The 21,546-nt window shown below is 38.5% G+C and overlaps 1 protein-coding gene across 18 annotated transcripts in view; it reads left to right on the forward strand.

Moving 5' to 3' along the window:
• Positions 1-21,546, forward strand: part of DTNB (dystrobrevin beta) — a 211,535-nt gene that overhangs the window by 73,677 nt on the left and 116,312 nt on the right. For all 18 annotated transcript variants that reach the window (XM_031466695.2, XM_031466696.2, XM_031466694.2 and 15 more), the window contains 2 exons: positions 5,294-5,399; positions 8,397-8,563. In XM_031466695.2, the coding sequence (XP_031322555.2) occupies positions 5,294-5,399; positions 8,397-8,563 (273 nt within the window). The remainder of the gene's footprint in view (positions 1-5,293; positions 5,400-8,396; positions 8,564-21,546) is intronic.

Here is a 21,546-nt window from a genome sequence, read left to right on the forward strand (position 1 = left end):
TAGTCACTTTACTTACCAGCCAAATGGCGTCTAAAGAAGAGGACGATGCCCGCTCAGAGACTGCTTTTGTTTCATTATTCCTTTTAATCATAAACAAATTTGAATTTAAGTCAACATTTTAAAAAACAGCTTTGTTAATGTCCTTAGTTTGCTTTTTAAAAAACCTTGCTAACTTCTTGTTGCCTACTGGATGAGATTCTTAACCAGACGAAATGGTGCTTATCAATCCAACCCCCAACCTGTCTTTTCACCTTCATTCCTGATTCCCTCGGCACGCCATGGGTTCTTTTTAGATATTGCCCCAGTGCCACGGGGGCTGTACCATTCACATTCCCACCAGCAGCGTATATATAAAGCTGTCTCTTTCTCCACAGCCTTGCCAACAGCACGTGTTCTTACAGTTAGGAATTTTTGCCAGTCTGATAGATGAGAAACGTTTTGATTTGAAACTTCCCTTGTTTTAAGTAATGTGCATTTTGAGTGAGCGAAAATGCTACGCTTCTTCTCTTTGTTTATGCGATTAGTTCTCACTGAAATGTCAGTAACCTTGGACCGTCTCTCTCTCCTCCATCAAAGGCCGCATATTTCAAAGCACAGCTGAAATAGCTCCTCGACTTTGATGCTCTGAATCTTTCCATGTGGGATTAATTGCTTCCTCTTCGGCAGTCCCTGGCACATTGCATCTAGCTCACTTGTGCCCTGAAGGGACGCACCTTGCTTTCCTTCATCTTTATGTCCCCGTAACTCAGCAGTATCTGGAAAATCGACACTTCCTTGATATTTGTTGGATTAACTGAGTAATGGTTTTAAATCAAATGTGGCATGAGAAAGTATCTTGGCTTGAATTCTAATCGCAAGCTTAAAGCTCACAGATGTACTAACATTTTTGTTTCCATTGATGATACTATACCATGATTTTCTCAAATGAAGCAATCTTTGCAATGAGGAAAATACAGAATTTCAGAATTTTTGGAGGGTTTTTCAATCTTTTAAAAAAAAGCTATACTAAGTAAAAAGTATCTCTGATAAAAAAGCACAGCAACACTGCATTGTTGTGTCATTACAAAGTGCTCTCATCTTCAAAGTCCACAAGAAGTCTGTGATGTGGACAAATTCAGGGTCTAGTAATAATTGAAAGGCTGACCCATAGCGCTGGCCCTGTAACCAGTTAATGTATGCCCAAAATATTTCTGTAACTCTGCATAAAAGTTTATTTAGAAACATTTTAATCTGAAAGATTTTTAAAATGTTCTTTTTAAGTCTGTTAGCTAAATGTCATACACTGTTTAACTGATTATCGAGTAAGTGAGAGGGCAATGGATAAGAAACATTTACCTGTTGCCCATAAGGAAATAGGAGTTTTTGGTGGAAATGATGAGATTGGAAACTGCAGCTATGATGATCTAATGCTGAATTATTTTACTTGTTTTGTCGTGTTATTTTAGTGATACTGGAGTTCTCATTTTTAAGACATGGTTCCTCCCCTCTTTTAAAATAGGAAAGTTGTAGCCAAGGTGGAGGGAGGGAAGTGAGAATGGCATCTAGACTAATAATTGTCAGTATTGAGGATGAGAATAACAAAGAGTGGGGAGGTAGGCGACAAATAGGAACACGGTTTCTAAGAAAAATATGAGTGCATACAGAGATAAAAACAGCCTCAGTGTTTTATTGAGGAAGGCATAAATAAATCATGATGTTTTTGCTCAGTGGATCAGGCAGCTGTTAAAATGATTAGAAAAGAAGACCTTATAGTAAAACAATGAAATATTTAATACAGTATTAAGTAAAAAAACAGGTTATAAATTTTTATCTACCCTATGTGCATAATTATATAGAAACATACGCATTTGGAGGGAAATACAGAAAAATAAGAATTGTGGGAATGTGCATTATTTACAATTTTATTACAGTTTTTGTTGTAAATATTGTGTTATAAAAAATATAGAGAAACACAAAGAATGTGTTCAACTCAAAAGGAAAAAAAAAAAAAAAAAAAAAAAACCCCAAAAAGGTAGGAAAAAGAGCCAGCCTATCATTCACGTAGTTATTTACTAAGTCCTGGAATTTTAGAGCTGGCAGTTCTGTCCCACCAGTTCTCAAGCTGTCTGGTTTCAGGACATTTTTATACCGCTCCCCCCACTCCCAAATATTTGAGGATCCCAGAGAGTTTTTGTTTATGTGGATTATATCTAATAATATTTCCATGTTAGAAACTAAAATTGATAAATTTTAAAAATATTTATTAAGTTCTTTAGAAAGAACAATGATAGACCTATTACACATTAAAATAATATATTTTTATGAAAAATGTGTGTTCAAAAGCAAAATAATTTAATAAGAATGCCATTGTTTTCTATTTTTTGCAAATTTCTTTAATATTTGGCTCAAGGCAGCTCAATTCTCATATCTGCTTATCCATTCAGTCATGATACGTTGTTTTGGTTAAAGTATGGAAAGAAAATCTGGTCTCCCACAGCTGTGTAGTTGGAAAAGGGAGGAATATTTTAATAGCTTTTCCAGATGATTGTGGATATGCCATGTTGCCCCTGGAATCCCCCACTGTACACTCATGAGAGAGATTTAAAAAGGCAAATAATGTCTTAGTATTATTATGAAAACAGTTTTGGCCTCATGGGCTCCCTGGAAGTGTTGTAGGAACCTGCCAGGGGGCCTCTGACCATACTTTGTGAACCACTGCTCTGGCCCCACAGGGGTGAGAAAAGGGAAACCAGAATTTTAAATGATTTCCCCCAAATCACGTAGTTACGGGAAAACAGAGCGCTGGGATATAGTTCTGGTTTCCGTTCCTCATGCTTTTGGAGGACTTCAAATTACAATATGATCTTAGGACAACTTTTGGAAACTGATCATGAGTGTACTTATGAGGGAGTTCTGAGATATCAAATATAAATGTTCCTTTTCATCTGAAAGATGAAAAATCTCCACAAAACTCCATGATAGGTGAATCAGAACTTTTTAGGGAATGTAGCATTAGGATTGTAAGCGGATTTGTAAAAGTGTAATTTTTAACAAATATAAGAAGATGCAGAAATATTAATTTAAACATTAAGTTTATAACAAATAGCATGTTTAATGTTTGTTAACCACCTCATACTAGCTAGAAAACTCCCTAGCATCTTCTTTCTCAATAATTCTAAGTAGACACTTCCAGTTTCATTTTGGCTTATTGCGGTTACTTGCATATCCATAACCAGAGGCATTTTCCGTGTCTGGACCTCCACTCAAATGCTGGGTGACTTTCTGGTATTATTTCTAATGTTGTTCACCCATTTCTCCAAGATTCCAGTGAGATCGCAGAAACATTAATGACTTGGATGTCTGAGATGGAAAGCACTTTGAAAACTTTCTTTAGCCTGTTTGAGTAGGCATTTCTCAAACCACACCATCAATGCACAGCTATGTATTAAGGGCCTTTGGATGATAACTTTATACTGTTGTCACCCTCATTCAGCCCTCTTGCATACATGGCAGAACCTTCCCCTCCCTCCAGTCAGTGCTGGCTTGGAGTCTCTGTCCTGGATCTGAGACTTTCCTTCAGATTTCTTCATCTTTTTTGAAGTTAAAATTGTAAAAGCTGCTTTCTTGCTCTCCCATCTCCTTTACCTCCCTTTTCTATTCCCTGCTTACCAGTTTCTTTTAAATATTATTCTCAGTAAGAATGACTTCCAGTTTACATACACTGGACTCAAGATTCTAACAGTTGCCAAAAAGATGCACAGAAGTAAGTCTGTGTTGGCCTCTGTTTGCATGATGGGAACCATTGTTGGGAAGGTGTCATGGTGGATCAGAGGAGAATCCTGGAGGCCACTGTCCTCCTGATTAAACACCACAATGCCTTTGCTCCTGACTTCCAATTTTTGTTGAATATTTTAGTGGTAAAAATCAAAGTTATTTTATAATCAATCAGTAATATCTTTGTTAGCTCGAACCAATTCTTAATCTCTTTTACCTTTTTTTTCCCCCTGAAATAAAGTAGTTTAAAGTTTTATGGGGAAAGGCTGCATTTTTTTTAATACCCTGTTTTTCACTTCAAGGAAAGTGGTGGGACAGAGAACACAGTTACTTGGGAGAGTGAGATGAAATTCTGTATGCCTTTTGGCTTTACCTGACTCCCAGCCCTACGCTGCCGCCCCTCCCAACCTTGAATGGTGGTCCCAGCGCCTGGGAAAGACCTGCTTGCTGGGCTGCGCATCTCCTGTTCTCCTGTGTTTCCCCTTTTGAGTCCACTCTTGTTTTGGAATAAAGTTTGAAGTGGGGGCCTCAGTGTCCAGGTTTCAGTTACAAAACTGTCGTGTCAAGTTGTGTGGCACTGCATTTTCCTCCTTTTTCTTTTCATTTTAGAGCTGGAAGGATATTTTGTGGGTTAGAGGAAATAAAAAGAAAATTCATTAGTTTGAAATATTGTTAAGGATTTGTTCTGTCAACATCCTATGACTTTTTCCTAGACTGTGTTCTAATTTTCTGTGTCTCCGTGGAACTTAATTATATCAATGTTTCACATACCGTGGAAACTTACTATATGTTTGCTTAAAAAAGAGAAATAAAGATGGAACAGAGAAATGCAGCCTTGCCAGGAGATGGTATACTGAAAGGAGTACTGTGGTGGACATTTGGATACTTAAGTTATAATCTCATCCTTATAATAACTATCTTTGTGACTTGGTCAAATTACTACCCTGGGCTTTAGTTTTCTCTTCTATAAAGTGGGAAGGTTGTTAAATGATATCTGAGTGTTTGCTCCTCACTTTAGTATTTATTCAGCAATTACTTCCTAGTGCCTGGGGTGCGCCCGGCAGTGTTAGGAATGCTAGAAATATGGCAGACAACCAGATGGCCAACACCAGCTGCTCCTGTTGACATTTTATAATCAATTGTGTGATGTCTGTTTCCCCGGCTGGATAACAAAAATAGTGATTTGAGGGACACCTGAGTTGTAGTCCTAATTTGGGTAGGACCTTTACAAGTCATTTAAATGTGTTGTTCCTTCATGATCTCATCTGTAAAAGGAAGATAGTAATACTTAGCCTGTTTATCTTATGCAGTTGTTTGAAGACTCAAAATAACGTACATGGAATTGCATCTGAATATAGCAGCAGTGTATAGGATAGTGTGTAGCAGTGTCTGTAGTAATGCAAAATATTGCTTGTTTTGCTATAAAATTTCCCATGTAATTCATTCTCCCTTGGTTGGGAAATTCCTAAATTAACTTAATCTTGGAGTTCAGAGTGACTTGAAAAATATGGCATATATTTGTTTTTTCTTCTCTTCACAGAAAAAGATAATGCTAAACATGTTTCTAGACACCATGATGGCCGATCCTCCTCCCCAGTGCCTTGTCTGGCTGCCTCTGATGCACAGGCTTGCCCATGTCGAGAACGGTAAGAAGAATTTGTATCATTCTTTAGGTTGTAGGAAGCCTATGAACGGACAGTATTTGTGATGTCCTTAGCTATTATCATTGGAAATTATAACTGCACTCCATCATTTGAACTTATGGTTTTAGCTTTCAAAAGAAGAATATTTATTTCTCCAAAAAAAAAAAAAAAAACGAGAGGGGACTTACTACTTAGGTAGGATACCAAGAGGTAGTCATATCAGGCCATAAAACTTGGTGGTTCAGACTCTAGGCTCTTCCCCCCCCCCCCCAAGATTCCAGATGGTGGTTTTCTGCTTGAACCCACCTTACTTAGCCATGACTTCTTTTTTGTTTGTTTGTTTGTTTTAATTTATAAAAGCATAGCTCCAAAAATTTAGATATATTCAATTATCAACCATTAAAACTATACTTATTTTGGAATAGTTTAAAGGAAAATAGCTAAGATAGAATTGGGTCTTGGTTTTCACCTATATTCAGTTTTTTTCTTTACTATTGAGTTACTCTCAGTATCCTTCCCTGTAGTTTGACTTAAATCTTTGTTTCACTTAGAATTGAAATGGTACTTACCTCTTAGTTCTTGGGTTTTTCTGCTATTGCCATCAATTTTTCTCCTTGTTTAGGTTGAGTTCATTAAAAGAAAGGCCCTAGTTTTTCTCTGGAACCTCCCTTCCATCAAGGTTCTTGCCTGTCTCTCCTCCTTCCACTAAGGAGGAAGAGTGACATCTAGGCGGCACTAGGAAGCAGAGGCCTCTTTTTTCATTTTGTAAGAATGAGGGAGCGCTAACATGCTGTTTTTATTTTCTCACCTCCTAGTCAGGCCTTTTTTTTAGTTTTTAAACTTCTCAGCCTTTTGCCCAATTATGGCTTTAGTTCACAAGTCCTTAGATTCAGGATTATTTCCTAAAGTTCTGGAATCTCTTAAATAGACTAAAACAAATAAATTTTTTTCCAAACAGGATTTTTAGGTGGAGATTTATGCTGTTGTTACAGTATTATTGGTTCTTTTAGAGGGTAGTACTTATTTTAAATGTTTTCATAAAGTCATTTTGTATCTGTTGTACCAAATGGAGAGAATCTTGTTTGCTGAGATGTGTTGTTATCCACATGAAACATTCTGTTGTGACTTTGTATGTAGTATATTTATTGATTACATCCTTATGTGGTTAATGATATCATTTTTCTCAGAGATAGAAAAATAGGAAGTCATTGAAATATCTAGAAATAAAACATGTTAACTATCACACTAACATTTATTTACATATGTAAATTTTTATGCTGGGAAACAAATTTTGAAATTATGGCATTTCTAGGGGGTTTTTTTGTTTGGGCCTTTACTTCCTATGAAATGCACACTTGTTGATCCTGTCCTCATTCTGGTTCTCTGCTTTTCCACCTGGTCACCCATTACGCTGACTGATGTAAGCACTGGCTCTTGACTGGTTTAGAAGAGAAGAAAAACCACAATAGTCACACATGTTCAATTAAAATTACCAGAATATATTTGATAATTTAATATTAATGTACATATATTACTTATTATTAACCCAAATTATTATGCAGAATCATAAACATTGGCTGCAGTGATGTTGGCTGCATCAATGTTAGCTCCAGACTGATTTGGGAGTAGGTCCTCGGGCAGGACTCTGCTAGATTATATAGTTTTAATTTGAAGCACAGACTCTTTCTAGCACTTTCGTTATTCCTTAGCATCATCCTGATGACAAAAAGTTTGAATTTCTTAGAAGTATGTCCTTTGGATTTCTCATTGCAGATTTTAGTTTTCTTTTATTCTTTAGTGATCTTGGTATGTTATTTTCCTCACCTAGCGCTTAGATTTTGTTGTTGTTTGTTTTGAGTCTTGATTCTCTGGTTAATATACAGTTTTGGAAGCTGACTAAAAATCCTTATGCTTGTGTTAAGATTGCCTTTGTATACATAGTGCCAGCAAGAGTGTTCAAATGAAGGTTCAAATACTATATCCCTCTTTCTTGTTGTCTTCTATTTCTTGTGTTCAGAATTGAATTGCCAGGGGGAACAATTACTCTATCAACATTTAAAATAATAAATAACCATCTGTAGTATACAGTTGTGTACTTATTGCCCATTTTTCACTCAGTGAACTGAACTTTCAGGCCACGAGAGAATCCCAGTGACCCCTGTAACTCTTGACTGCTGCCTGGCAGCTTTTCATGAGCTGAAATGCTGTATGAGGTAGAAAAAAGAGCAGCAGGTCACTGAGTTTCCCTTCCTTGGTTAGAGTACTTTATTTTATGCTGATACTTGGAGCTCTTACTTAAAACTAGTATTTTAATATGGCTAGCCTGTTTGTTTTTTTTTAACCAGTTACCATTTGTGCCCAGGTATTGTAATAGTATTTAATTTAGCAAACATTTGAAGGCCTTCAGTCCAAGGTTCTGTGTAAAAAAGCACTTGTAGGTAACAGATACACAGCATTTTCACGAATATTGTGTCAGTGGAGGAAACAAATTCGAGCACAATGATAGCTCTCTTAAAAAACAATAGGTCTGAGGGGGACTGGGTAGAGCTCGTGCTTAGCATGCATGGGGTCCTGGGTTCAATCCCCAGTATCTCCATTAAAATAAATAAATAAAATAAAATAAAATAGGCCGAAGTTAAAAAAATTTTTTAAAGGTTTGGAAGAGAAATCCCTTACTTGTATGTTTACCTAAATTTTGAGAAATGAATTTCATTTTAAAGAAGGAAGTTGGCTGTTTTCTAAAGTGGATTATAATCTATTATAAATTGAAAATTTTGTTCTTATTGTCTTTTTATTCTGGTAAATGACTGATCAGATTAGCTAAATAGAAGATAGTTTAGATTCTTCAGTTCTAATTTTGTTTTCACTTTTGCTTTTATGTTAAATTTGGTTTTCTGCTGTATTGACATTATTCTCCAAATGAAAATGATTTCTTTCTCCCTCTGGTCCCACCCCTTCTCCCTGGCCTCCATCTCTCCCGCCTTCTTTTCCCCCTCCAAGTCTTCCATCCTGTGGAGTGCTCCTATTGCCGGTGTGAGAGTATGATGGGTTTCCGGTACCGATGCCAGCAGTGCCACAACTACCAGCTCTGCCAAAATTGCTTTTGGCGTGGCCACGCCAGTGGCCCTCACAGCAACCAACACCAGATGAAGGAGCATTCCTCCTGGGTAACTGCTTTGTGTCTCAGTCTGTGTCCATAATGGTCATCTGTTTCATCAGTAACAGCACTCGGGCCACATTCCTGAGAGATGCCTACTAAATAAGGGTGTGGTGTCACAACATGTTAACACTGACATTCATGATGGGGGTTGCAGATATGCTGTGCTTCATCACTTGATTTTAAAAACAGTTAAAAAAAATTTTTTTTTTTAGTTTTGTACAGTTTTTAAAGATTACTTTCCACTTACAGGTATTACAAAGTATTGGGTCTCTTCCCCGTGTTGTACAATCCATCCTTGAGCTTGTCTTACAGCCAGTAGTTTGTACCTCCCATCCCCCTACCAGTTATTGCCCTGTTATTAGTTCTATCTGTGAGTCTGTAAAAGCAGTCTTTAAAATCCCAGGAGATGGAGATATTGTTACATTTGACATGGTCCCTTTTATTCAGTAAAATGCGATGTTACGGTGCTCCCTTTCCAAGTGAAAAAGTGTCTTTTAAAATTGTACAAGGAGTACCACCCCCCACCCCAAAAGACTTATTACTCTCTGAACTTTAAGGAAGATTTAAAGTTCTTTTTTTTTCAAGCAAATTTTCTTCATGCTCATAAGCTTTAAATGTTGCAAAGAAAGCTGCTGGAAATGAAGGAATTAAATTTTTACCTCTCTAAAGTTGGGGAAATACTGTCTTTTACAATTTCCACATTGATGTCCTTACTTTCAAAAGTAACCTTTTAAATAACAATATTTGAGTGAAGGTCAATGTCTGATTTTTCTGTGGTGTTTATAAATCATGTGACAGGTTTAGCATCAATCATTTTTTTCTTCCCTTCTCTCAGTTTATTTCCAGAGTTTTAAATATGCCATACTTTTATTTCCAGTTGCTATGGCCTTGTTTCAAAACCTTTTCCTCTAGCTTTTGTTTGTTTGTTGGTTGGTTTGCTAAAAGAAATATATAGAGTCATAGGTATAATTCAGAATCTAGGTTCTTAAGCCTGATCACCCTACCGGATTTTAAGTATTAGAAAGCTTCAGTAACCAAGGTGGTTTTTTCTTTTTTTTCCCCCCCTCGTTAACCTTTTTAAAACTCAACCAAGAAAAAAAGCAATAAATTCATAATAGGAATTAGCTAAAAACAAAAATCAAACTTTGATCAAAGTGTGTACTTCCTACATCTCTGACAGTGTGTTAGAGATAATTTTTAAAAACTGTTAGACAGGTGTTCAGTTACAGTTAAACCATAAAATTTTGTTAAAGTGAACATCCTATTCTGAGTCTTGTGTTGTAAACTCCAGTATCTTTTTTTGGTTGAAGAGTCATTATTTTAACTTTTTTAAACAAGCAAAGGAAAAAAAATAAAACCTAATAGTTTTTCCTCTTTTTCATTGACTAGAGAGAATTTATGGATATTAAAATTGTTACTTTTTCTTAAAGTACAAGTATCCCACTGTGTTAATTACTTGTTAATGTTTTTTAACTGTTGTTGTTTAGAGCCTAACTCTTTAGACTGAGACAGCTCTCTGCTCTATTACCTTTCACAATTGGATTCTCTGGCATGTGTCTACTGAACATTCTCATTCTAGATGTTGGGGGTAGGAAGATGAGGAACTTTCTTCTCACCTTAGTTTGAATTGGCTCATTTAACTAATATATAACCCTTATAGAAATGGGAATTTTTCATTTATTTAAAGATAAGTGACTGAATATTGCTTTATGATTTGCAAGGCTGTTTTTCATATACTCTTGAATTTTTGCATTGATCTATAACGTACATAAAGGAAAGTATAGAAATCACAAGTGAGTTCTTTTATTTCTATTTGATCCTCACAACACTCTTGGGAAGTAAGTCTTATCTCCACTTATTGTTATTTTAATTTCAGCTTTGTTATTTTTTTCTAGTTTATTAATTTTTGTTATGGTAACTTAAGAGTTCAGGAAAAATCTAGTATTATCAGCATGCATAATTTTGAAGCTGGTATTATAGATGTAACAATTCTGAATTTTGATGAGTATGTGCATTATGTATGGTAGATGCATGCTGGTAAGGTCTTTTAGGGGCATACGTGTGTGTGCATGGATGTAACTTGTTTTTAAGATCAGGACTCTGTGCAGTGCCCTTGCTCTTTGAGGAAGATATGAGTGAATTTTGAGGCTGACGGGGATGAAGAACTTTTCACCTAATGAAAAAAATGTGTAATCCATTTAATAGTAATTTCTTTGAAAATTGCCCACCATATCTGTGCTAATATTTTGAATGAATGCTTCTCTGTGTTCACAACAGATGCATTTAGTGTGCATTTAACCAGTTGGTATGTGAATTTGCATTGTAAATTTGATACGTGTAGTGTTGGTATTTGGAAATTTATTTTGATTTTTCCAAAAGTTTCTGTTTAATGTTTCATCTAAGTAACTATGACTATAATTCATTATTCTTTTAGTCACCAATCCATTCATTTACCTTTATTACAGAAAAAAATTCCATACCTGTGATTATAGGAAAAAATACCTGTGATTCATTCTGTCCATTCATTATTTATTCAAAAGATATTTTTTGAGCACCTACTATGTCCCAGGCACTGTTAACAGGCATGTGAGGTACATCTATGAACAAATCAGACAAAGATTCCTACCCTGGTGGAGCTTAAATTTTAAGGGGTACTGAAGAGACCACTGGGGCTCACCAACATCTTATTTTCCTGCTCTTACTGGGCACACATCTCAACCTCATCTCTCAGCCCCACTGTATCCAGAAGGACCACGTGCATACCTCTTACCAGCAGAATGTGATCAGAGTAATATGTGTCGTCCCAGAACCAGACAGGTAATAGCTAGGTGCCTTTTCTATCCTCTCTACCAGCTTAGTGGAGAGAATTTCATCAGGACACAAAGAAGGAGAAACCATAAAATGAAAGAAAACTTGGTCCTTGAACAAGGGGCAGAGAACATCCTGCCAACCTGTGTGACTCTGAATGGGAGCAAGGGAGAGACTCTGTGTTTAAGCTACTTAGGTTTTAGTTTTTGCCACATTGGTTGGTGCTGGGAGTGGTGTTCTCTTAAAACAAAACCTTAAAATTTGTTTCATTGGCTTAATAGTCAGACAGCACCCTGATGAGGACACTGATACCAGAGGTTGGAAAGACAGAAACCAAGTTCCACAGTGGTGACCAGTTTGGTAAATTTGTCATCTGTGATAACTTGGAAGACCTTCTTCATGCCGAGCGAACTCTAGGTCAAATGTTGGAAGAGATCAGAGAATATGTTGATTGTTATTGGTAAGGTATTGTAAGAAAGGGAGGAGCTTGGGAAAGTATTGGCTACTTTTCAAGCAAAAAAAAAAAAGAGAAAAGGAAGGGAATAGAGAAGGTTCTGACAGTTGGGGCAGTGAAAGGAAAAATAGACTGTTTCTAGAAAGCAAGAGGTAAGAGTTGAGAAAGGCTTTGAGCAACAAAGACCTACTAAACTTTCTCAGCTGAAAAAAAGTGGCTCAGTCCTGTGGCAAAGATCAGATGAAGGGTATGAGTTCTTGTTGGCTGCTCATCAGAATCACATTGCTCCCACCTACACTGCTTCTAATTTATTGGATCCAGGGTACAGGAAAGTTTCTGAAAGTTCCCCCAAGTGATTCTGTTTTGCAGCCAAAGTTGGAAACCGCTGACCTATTGTTTCATATGGCCTCCAGGTGGCTTCCGTTAGTTGAAAGCAAAAAGGCATGGAGGCAAACACATAAATCAGGATTGAGAATTATGTCTGGGAAAGAACTTTGTGTGTGGTTACTGGCACATGGAACCGACTGGAAACAAATAGATCAAAGGCCCATGAAGTTTTTGAGGGATATTGGCAATGGAACCATGAGCATGACTATTTGAGCTGTAAAACCACTTTTTAACTTGTCCTGGAAAGAGGTTGGTCATGAAGGTTTTAGAGCTCCTTCGGAGGGTATGCCAGAACCCTCCATGTGACCAAGAAGATGTTGGATGAGAAAGAACCTTCTGCTGACCCACTGTTGTATATTGGGACTGGGGAGGGTGGGTGCAGATAACTTGCCTTTTTAGTTCATAAGCTGCATCAGAAGGAGCTGCACGTCTTGATGGAGGAGACTGTGCCAGTGCCTGAGATCCTGGACTTGTAGTTAGATGCAGTGACTACGTGGGACTTCAGGTTTTCCATGGGGGAGGGGGAGAAGTTTGAGTGTGTTCTAGGCGTAGGAAGAGGGCGCAAAATATATTTACTGGTTAGAAGTACTTACTGACATCCATGTTTTCCTTTTCTTCCTGGACATATAACTAGATTAGGTAGCCCATCCTCCTTGCAGCCAGATGGGCCATGTGACGAGGTCTCACCAGTGGAATCTGTTTGGGAGTGATTGTGTTACTTCTGGATCAAGGCAGGTTAAAGCAGTTGTGTCTTCTCTATCCTCTCTCTTTTTGCCCTTCCTGCTCCCTGTGTACATTGGCCCAAATGAAAGGATCTCCAAAGAGACTGGCAGAGGCAGAGTGCATGGATGAACAGAGGCTGGGAACCTGAATTCATGGATGAGAGACCCTCTGCTAGTTTACACTGGACTCTCACGTGAGAAAGAAATCAGGAAAAGGAGTCAAGAGGAGGAGTGGGGAGAGTCTCACAGGCCTTGTTGAGAAAGTGAAATTTGAGCAAAGGCTTAGATGTCCTCCTGCAGGCGTTCTTAGTGGGGCAAGAGTGTGTCTGGGAACTCAGGGAACAGCAAAAAAGCCAGAGTAGGCAGACTGGAATGAGCCAGGGGGAGAGTTGGAGGAAAGAGGGTCAAAGAGTTAACAAGGGCCTTGCTGTCCATTGTAAGGACTTTGGCTTTTACTATGAGTTAAATGAGGAGTCTATAGAGTTTTGAGTAGAAAAATAGCTTGAGGTGATTTATATTTTAAAGTGATCATTCTGGATGCCATGTAAGGAGTAAACAGTGGAAGGAAAAGATAGAAGGAGACCATTTCAGAGAGATGATTATAGCGTTAAAACAAGATAGGATAGGATGTTAGGGGTGGTAAAAAGAGTTGAATTTTATAGAATCTTAAATATAAAATTTTATATTTTATAGATCTGCCTTATGGGTTGGATGTAGCTTGTGAAAGGAAAATGAGTCAAGGGAAACCCTAAGACTTTGCCCTAAGAAGCTAGATGGATGGAATTACCATCAGCTGAGATGGGGAAGGTTAGGGATAAAGATCATTCAGCAGTGAGTTATTTGAATAAAGTATTCTTTTAAAAAGTATAATTTAGTAGAAAACTTGATCGACTCTGTGACTGAATTAACCACTTCAACAGAAATCCTCTGTTCAGGTCATGAGGCTGGAACAGTCGGCGGGAGCCAGCTGTGAGCAGCCTCAGACGTGGCAGGAGAGAGCATCCCTAGAGGAAGCACCTGGAGAAAGTGTTCCTGGGGAGCAAGAGGGAAGCTGCAAGGCCTTGTCCGGCCTGGCTGAGAAATTACACAGGCGACATCTGCCGTGTGCTGTTGGTTACAGGCACTAAGGCTGGAGGGAAGGAGAGGGGCTTCCCCTCTTGATGCTGGGATGGCAGGGGCAGGGGGTGACGTCCCATTGCAGTGGAGCATGGGTGATGAGAGAGATCACTGCAGTTTTGTTTGGAAATTAGAGTCTGCCACATAGGGCATAAAGCCTTACCATCTGAACGAGGACTTCCATTCAGCAATGGAGACCATCAAGTTTTTCTGCTAAATCAGTGCAGTTCAGTGGTGTTACGTATATTCAGATTGTTGTGCAACCCTCACCACCATCCATCTCTGGGACTTTTTCATCTTCCCAAACTGAAATCTTTAACCCTTTCTTGATACACAAGGAAGGCTGGAAATAAACGATCTTACTCCCATTCCCTGCCCACCCCCTTGCCTTACGTTCAGATCTCTGCTTATTCTGGCCTTCACTTTCCCAAGAGAAATTTGACCTATTCCCATGTGGTTACTCCATGGCAGGAAATGTGTGTGTGCGCACACAAAATACGCTTGTACCACAGTACAGTATGTTGGTAGAAGGCCTCCAGAGAGGTAGTTACGTAACTTAGTTGATAAGAAATTTCACCTTTCTTCCCAGCAGAGGGCAGACTCCGCCTCTGAGCAAAGTTACTTATCCTAGTCTTCAGAATCTATAGATGATGGTCTTTGGATTTGTTTAAAAATCTCTATTAATATTATTACTTGCTTTTTTTGTTGTTGTTTTATTTTAGTAAATGTTAATGGGCACCTCACATATGTCCTGTGTAGGTGTTTGGGCATTAATGATAGTAAACCATTTACTTTAAGGAGTCACACAAAACTATGTTGTTATAGATTTGAAACAGTTAAGACTGTTGACTTTGTCAGAAGCGATGTTGAATTTTCATGTGATCAGCATAACCTCTCCTCACATCTCTGGGGTTCTAAAAGATAATACGTGTTCATTGAGAAAAAGGTATGCTTCTTGGCCATGCTCCTACTCAGTTCTAAATAGTTACATGTCATAAGTAAACAAGTAACTTTGTACGTAGTGCAGAACTAGGCAGAAGGACTGGTTTTTTTTTTAAAGGCATAAGCACCATCCCCACTTGTAGCAAGTTATAGCAGGATGTAAGTAATTCACACAAAGAAAATCCAAACAAAACCTCCCAAATCTAGTCCTTTAGGCCTGTGCCCTACACTCCTCGTAGAAACTGCCAAGACTCACGCCCTGTGGCTTTTACTTGTTTTTATCGGTCAGTGTCACAGAAGCCATCTGGTCACTCTGTCTCACATGACACCCTCATTCCCACCGTGATCTGTACTGCTTCCCAGCCTTCTCACAGCCCTGCACATCTCCAGGCCCTTGAGAACTGCTGCTCCTTAATCAACGAGCTGCCCTCACTTTTCCTACCTCTCTAAGCGTTTCTTTCACCCCCTTGTCTTAATAGCAGTTTGGCTTTCCGCTCGGCGCTCCGCTTCTCCCACAGCTCTTTCGGGTGGTGGCTGCCTCTTCTGCATCCTCATGAGTTTTTAGAGGTTGGGAGGTGAGATGATTGTTAGAGTGACTGTATCACTTATCATATAATCAGGACTCATTTCAGAGTAGAAGGGAACCCTGTTAATTGTGCAGGGACAAAGTGCCTAAACTGGAATTATCCTGGGTAAACTGCTTATGGTTGCTGTTTCAGTTTTCATTGCCTGCATAATAAATAACCACAAACTTAGCAGCTTAAAACAGTGGAAGTGTGTTATTTCGGTTTCTGTAGGTCAGAAGTCTAGCCAGTGGCATGGCCGGATTCTCTGCTCTGGGTCTTGCCAGGCTGGAATCAGGTGTCAGCTGAGGCTGTAGTTATCACCGGGGGTTTGGGGGTCCTCTTGCCATCTCACTGGTGTTGGCAGAATTCATTTCTTTGCTGCTGTGGTGGTGAGAGCTGCCAGCCAGGGAAGACTCTCAGCTCCCAGGGGCCACCTGCACCTCCTTGCCATGTGGCCTTATAGGAAGTTTACAACATGGACATTTGCTTTCTTCCAGGCCAGCTAGAGTACATCTGACATCTTCTTCTGCAACCAGCCAGAAAAAATGCTTCTTTTAAAGGGCTTACCTGATTAGACCAGGCCCACCCAGGGTAATCTCCCTTTTACCATGTAACATAATGAGTGATAGCTTATCACATTCACAGATTTCTCCTACATTCAAAGAGGAAAGGCTGATACAGGATGAGGATTACTGAGAGCCAGTTTAACATTCTGTGTACTGTATACTGGCCACCCTGGTCGTTTTCCTCCTTTCTTTCCACCTTGACACTTCTAGATCTTTACACCCTGAATCTCCTGGATTAAAAAAAAAAAAAAAAAGGCAAACAAGATGTTGCTTTGAGGAGTGTGTCATTTTAGTTCTGCCACCCTTCTTCTTTTTTGGTGCAGTTATCTCCTGACTTTTTGGTCATACTCCTTCACTCCTGGGTGGACTGGTACCAGATTCATGGTCACCTCGTGTGATTTCAGTATCTGTATAGTCAAACTTCTTAAGACCCTGGCCACATGGTTGTTTGACTTCCTCAACTCTGACACTCTCCTCCTGCAGTGAACCTCAGACATCTGCTTCCTCAGTTATACCCTGGGCCTTTTCACCACCTCCAACCACTCTACTCCCAAAATCACTGATTTAGACATCCTATTCTCTGTTGATATCCCACTGTCATTCCAGCTAACTTTTCAACTACTCTAAGGTCATCCTTTAATCTCTTTCCAACCCTTAATCCATTGACCTGTCTCCTCTCTCTCTATCCATCAGTCCTCTCTTTTTTCTTCTCTGCTTACGATTTTAGATGTGGCCCTTTGTTCCTGTACCATGAACTCCATTGTCCTGTGACTTTTTTATTCCTGTCTCTGCCAATTAAATTGGTGGATGAACTAATTTACCTGCTTTCTGTAGTACTTCTGGAGAAATCCATACAGTAGGACAGAGTAGTATTACCTTAAGATTCATGATCACCAACTTCATGCTGACCCTCAGCATTGCAGTCCTGTTACATTTCTCAGATCACCTTGCTTTTCCATTCTTCGCAGTGGTCAGTTAAAGTCACATAGAAATAAAATCTCCATTCTTTTTAAAGAATCTATCCCCACTCTTCCCTCTCATTTAGCAGATGAACCCTTTTCTTACTACACAGAGAAAATAAAAGCCGTAACTTTCTGCTGCCCGCTTCACTAACTCATTTCTATGTTTATCCACCAAATTCTACTCAAGTACCTGCCACATAGCAGACACCGTTCTAGGTGTGGGGATAACTTAGAAAAGCCTAAGACAAAGTCTGTGCCTTCATGGAGCTTACATTCTAAAGGGGAGAGATGGATAAAAACATCTGAAAAACAAAAGCCCCAAAATAAATAAACAAAGAAGATATCAAATGACAATAAGTTCTGTATAGAAAAGTAAAATGTCATGATATGATAAAAAGATGACCGAATAGCTACTTAAAATACAGTGGTCAGCAAACTGCTGGCTTCACTCATGAAACCTACTAAACATTTAAAGAATTAATACAAGGCCTTTACACATTTGCCAAAATAGCAGAGGATGGAACACTTCCTAATTCATTCTGTCAGGGCAGTGTTACCTTGATACCAAAACAAAACCAAAACAAAAAAAGGTTACCAAAAGAAAAGAAACTACAGACCAGTATTCCTTAGGAATATACACTCAAAAATCCTCAATAAATTATTAGCAAACCAAATTCAACAACGTATAAAAAGAATTATACTCCAAGTATATGACCAAGTATATATTACCCCAAAATGCAAGGTTGGTTCAGCATGTAAAAATCAATCAATATAATACCATATTATTGGAATAAAGGACAAAAATACGTGGTCTTCACAATAAATGTGAAAAAGGAATTGGACAAAACCCAACATCCTTTCGTGATTAAAAACCATGCAACAAACTAGGAATAGAAGGGAATTTCCTTAATCTGATAAACTTCTTCAACGTTTATGAAAAACCTACAGCTAACATTACTCTTACTGGTGGAATACTGAGAGCTTCCCCCCGTAACAGGAGCAAGACAGGTGTGTCTCCTCTTGCAACTTCTACTTAACGTTGTACTGACTCGTTGTCAGCAAGAAATTAGGCGAGAAATAGAAGTAAAATGCATCTATGTTGGAAATAAAGAAATAAAGCCTTCTATTTGCAGACCACAAGATCTTGTATATAGAAAACCCTAAGGAATACACACATACACACACACAACTATTAGAGGTAATAAACAAGTTTAGCAGGGTTGCAGGATATAAGATCAATATACAAAAATTATTTTTATTTTTATTCTAGTAATAAACAAAATGTAGGTAAGAAAATGATTTCATTTACAGTAGCACCCACGAGAACAGTATAGGAATATATTTAACCAAAGAGGTATAAGACTTACACACTGAAAACTGTAAAACATCTTTGAGAGAACTTTAAAAAGACCTAAGTAAGTAGAAAAACATATAGATTCATGGATTGAAAGACTTAATATTGTTAAGATGACAGTACTCCCCAGATTTATGTACAGATTCAATGCAATTCCTGTGAAAATGTCAGCTGCTTTTTGTGTAATCCTATAAGCTGATCTTAAAATTCCTATGAAAATGCAAGGGACCCCAAATAGCTGAAGCAGCCTCGAACAAGAACACTTTGGAGGACTCACACTTCCTGATTTCAAAACTTATGTCAAAGCAGCAGTAATAAAGTCTATGTAATATTTGCATGAGGATAGACATATAGGTTAATGGAGTAGAATTAAGAGTCTAAAATTAAGCTCTTACATTTATTGTCAGTAGAATTTCAGCAAGGGTTATGAGACCATTCGGTAGGTAAAGAATAGTCTTTTTTTAAATACAGTGCTGGGAAAATTGGATATCCAGAGGCAAAAGAATGCAGCCAGAGCCCAAATTTATACCATATAAAAAAATTAACTCAAAATGGATCAAAAACCTAAATATAAGAGGTAAAACTAAGAAATCTTAAAACAAAACATAGGTATAAATCTTCATGACCTCAGCCTATATGACACCTTCTTAGATATGATACTGAAAATATAAGCTGCAGAAGAAAATGAATAACTTCTGGACTTCATTGAAATTAAAAACTTTGGTGCTTCAAAGGATACCACCAAGAAAGTAAAAAGACAACCCACTGAAAAAGAGAAAATACTTGAAAATCATGTATCTGACAAAACCTGGATTCAGAATTTTAGAGAACTCTCACAGCTCAGCAGCAACAAGAAGAGCGAAAACACCAAATAATCCAGCTTAAACACGAGCAGAGAGAAAGAGAAGGGTGGTTACCAGGAACTGGGGTGAGGAGGGAAGGAAAGTTGTTTAATCAGTACTGTAGAGTTTCAGATTTGCAAGATGCAAGAGTTCGGGAGATCTGTTTCACAACCATGTGAATATGCTTACCACTGCTGAACTGTAGACTTGAAAATGATTAAGATGGTGAATTTTATGTCATTTTTTTTTTAACCACAATTTAAAAAAAAAGTTTAGGGGGAAATGGGGGGAAATCCAAATAGAGATTTCTCCAAAGAGGATATACAAATGGCCAAAAATCATGTGAAAAGTTGCTCAGTATCAATTAATCATTAGGGAAATGGCTAATTGAAACCGCGAGATGCCACTTCCCACCCACTAGTGCAGCTTAAATAAAGACTGACAAACGTTGAGAAGGTGAAGAAGCAGGAACCTAGGACACTGCTGGTGGGAAAGCAGCTGCCACTTGAATGGCTGCCGGGGAAGCCAAGCCTCCAGGGAAAGCCAGGTTTCCTCATAGGGCAAGAAGGTGAAAGTAACCCTCAGAGAAGAGGATTCTGCCCCAGGGAAGGGGTTTTGTTGATAGCAGACTATGAAGACAAGTGGAGGGATTTGAGAGTGGAGGATTAGGGGGAGGAAGGGTCATGTGAGGCTGTGTGCAGAGCTGTCTGGGAATGAGAATACAAGTGGAAGCCTTGGGTTTCTTATGAAATAGGCATAACCTGTAATAAAGGTTGTGCTGGAATTAGCCCCAGATAGTTTCCCAGATGGATCGTGGTGCTGCTGCCACTGAATGTTATTGGCAGAGGGTCTTGCCAGGAGCTTGCGTAGTTCCGCATTCTCATCTTTTTGTCCTGTGAATGGTGGTATGAAGTCCTGGGGAAAAGTGCCCTGAAGTTCTGACAGTGGCTAAACTGACTGCCTCATTGACCAAGCCCTCCCTCTGAAAGTATGAATTTCTTGGCCATCCAAGAGATAAATAAGCCAGAGGTATTCTGACAGCATTTATCAGCACTTTCAGTAGGTTGAGTGGGATGTTTTAAATATTGTTCTTTTCAGCATGTGAACATTGCCCCCATTCTGCTGCGGTGTTTGGATGCACTATTTATTCTTAAACCCATTTACAGCTGCAGAAGTGCTGAGTTTGAAAGGAGAACATTTGAAATGGACCCAGCTGTTTAAAAAGATGGATGCTTATCAAAGAGAGTATTGGTATACAGTTTATGAAACAATAAGACATTTTTTTCAGCTAGCCTGATTATTTTTAGAGCAAAGAGATGACAGAGAGATTTTTTCCATTGCAGAAAAATGTGTGACTTAACTGAAACCAAGCAATTCTTCAAATGAGCGGTTTCCTCTAGCAGTCATCACTTACCCACAGCCCTTTCTCCAGCGTTGGATCTCTTTTGATTCTTACAGGTGGCCACCAGAGCTGCACTGGAGAATGCATAGCCTGCTTCCATGTGTAGAAAGGGTTAGAGGGATCTACATGACCCAGCAGTGTGACTTACTTGCCTGTTTCTACAAAAATTCAGATATATCAGTGATTATTGCCTGTATATATATAGTACATTCTGAGATCTACAGATACAGATTTATGGTAGAACTAAATACATCTAATATACATGTATATTCATTACCTTAAAAAAATTGTATTCATTGTTGTATTATTTAATTATTTTATTTTGGTGGGAGGGAAGTAATTAGATTTGTTTATTTTTAGTGGAGGTACTGGGGATTGAACCCAGGACCTCGTGCGTGCTAAGCACATGCTCTACCACTTGAGCTATACCCTCCCCCTATATTCATTACCTTTTATTTCTATTTAGCGACTACAGAATGTCCAGTTACGAAACTTCTGATTACTACCTACAATAAACCGGATGTTGGTTCCCTGGCATTCTCTCCTGAGCTACTTTCTTATTCTTCTTTTTTTTTTCAATTGAAGTCTAGTTGATTTACAATATTATGTTAGTTTTAGGTGTATAACACTGTGATTCAGTGAGCTGTCTTTTCTTCTCTTGCAATACCCTCTCTGGGTGTTTCCACACAGTTCCAGGTTTTAGGTGACCTGCCCTGCAGTCCTTAATTGCAGCCCAGACTTCTGGTCCAGGTTAATACTCCTGTATTCAGTGGCCCTGTGGACATTTCCATCTTGAAGTCTCACTAGTTTTTCTGTCAATACATGGTTCTAATAATTTTTCAGTCAGTTTTCTTAGACTTCTAAGTAGA

This window comes from Camelus dromedarius, chromosome 15 (assembly GCF_036321535.1).
Source record: "Camelus dromedarius isolate mCamDro1 chromosome 15, mCamDro1.pat, whole genome shotgun sequence".
In the NCBI taxonomy this organism is placed as follows: domain Eukaryota; kingdom Metazoa; phylum Chordata; class Mammalia; order Artiodactyla; family Camelidae; genus Camelus; species Camelus dromedarius.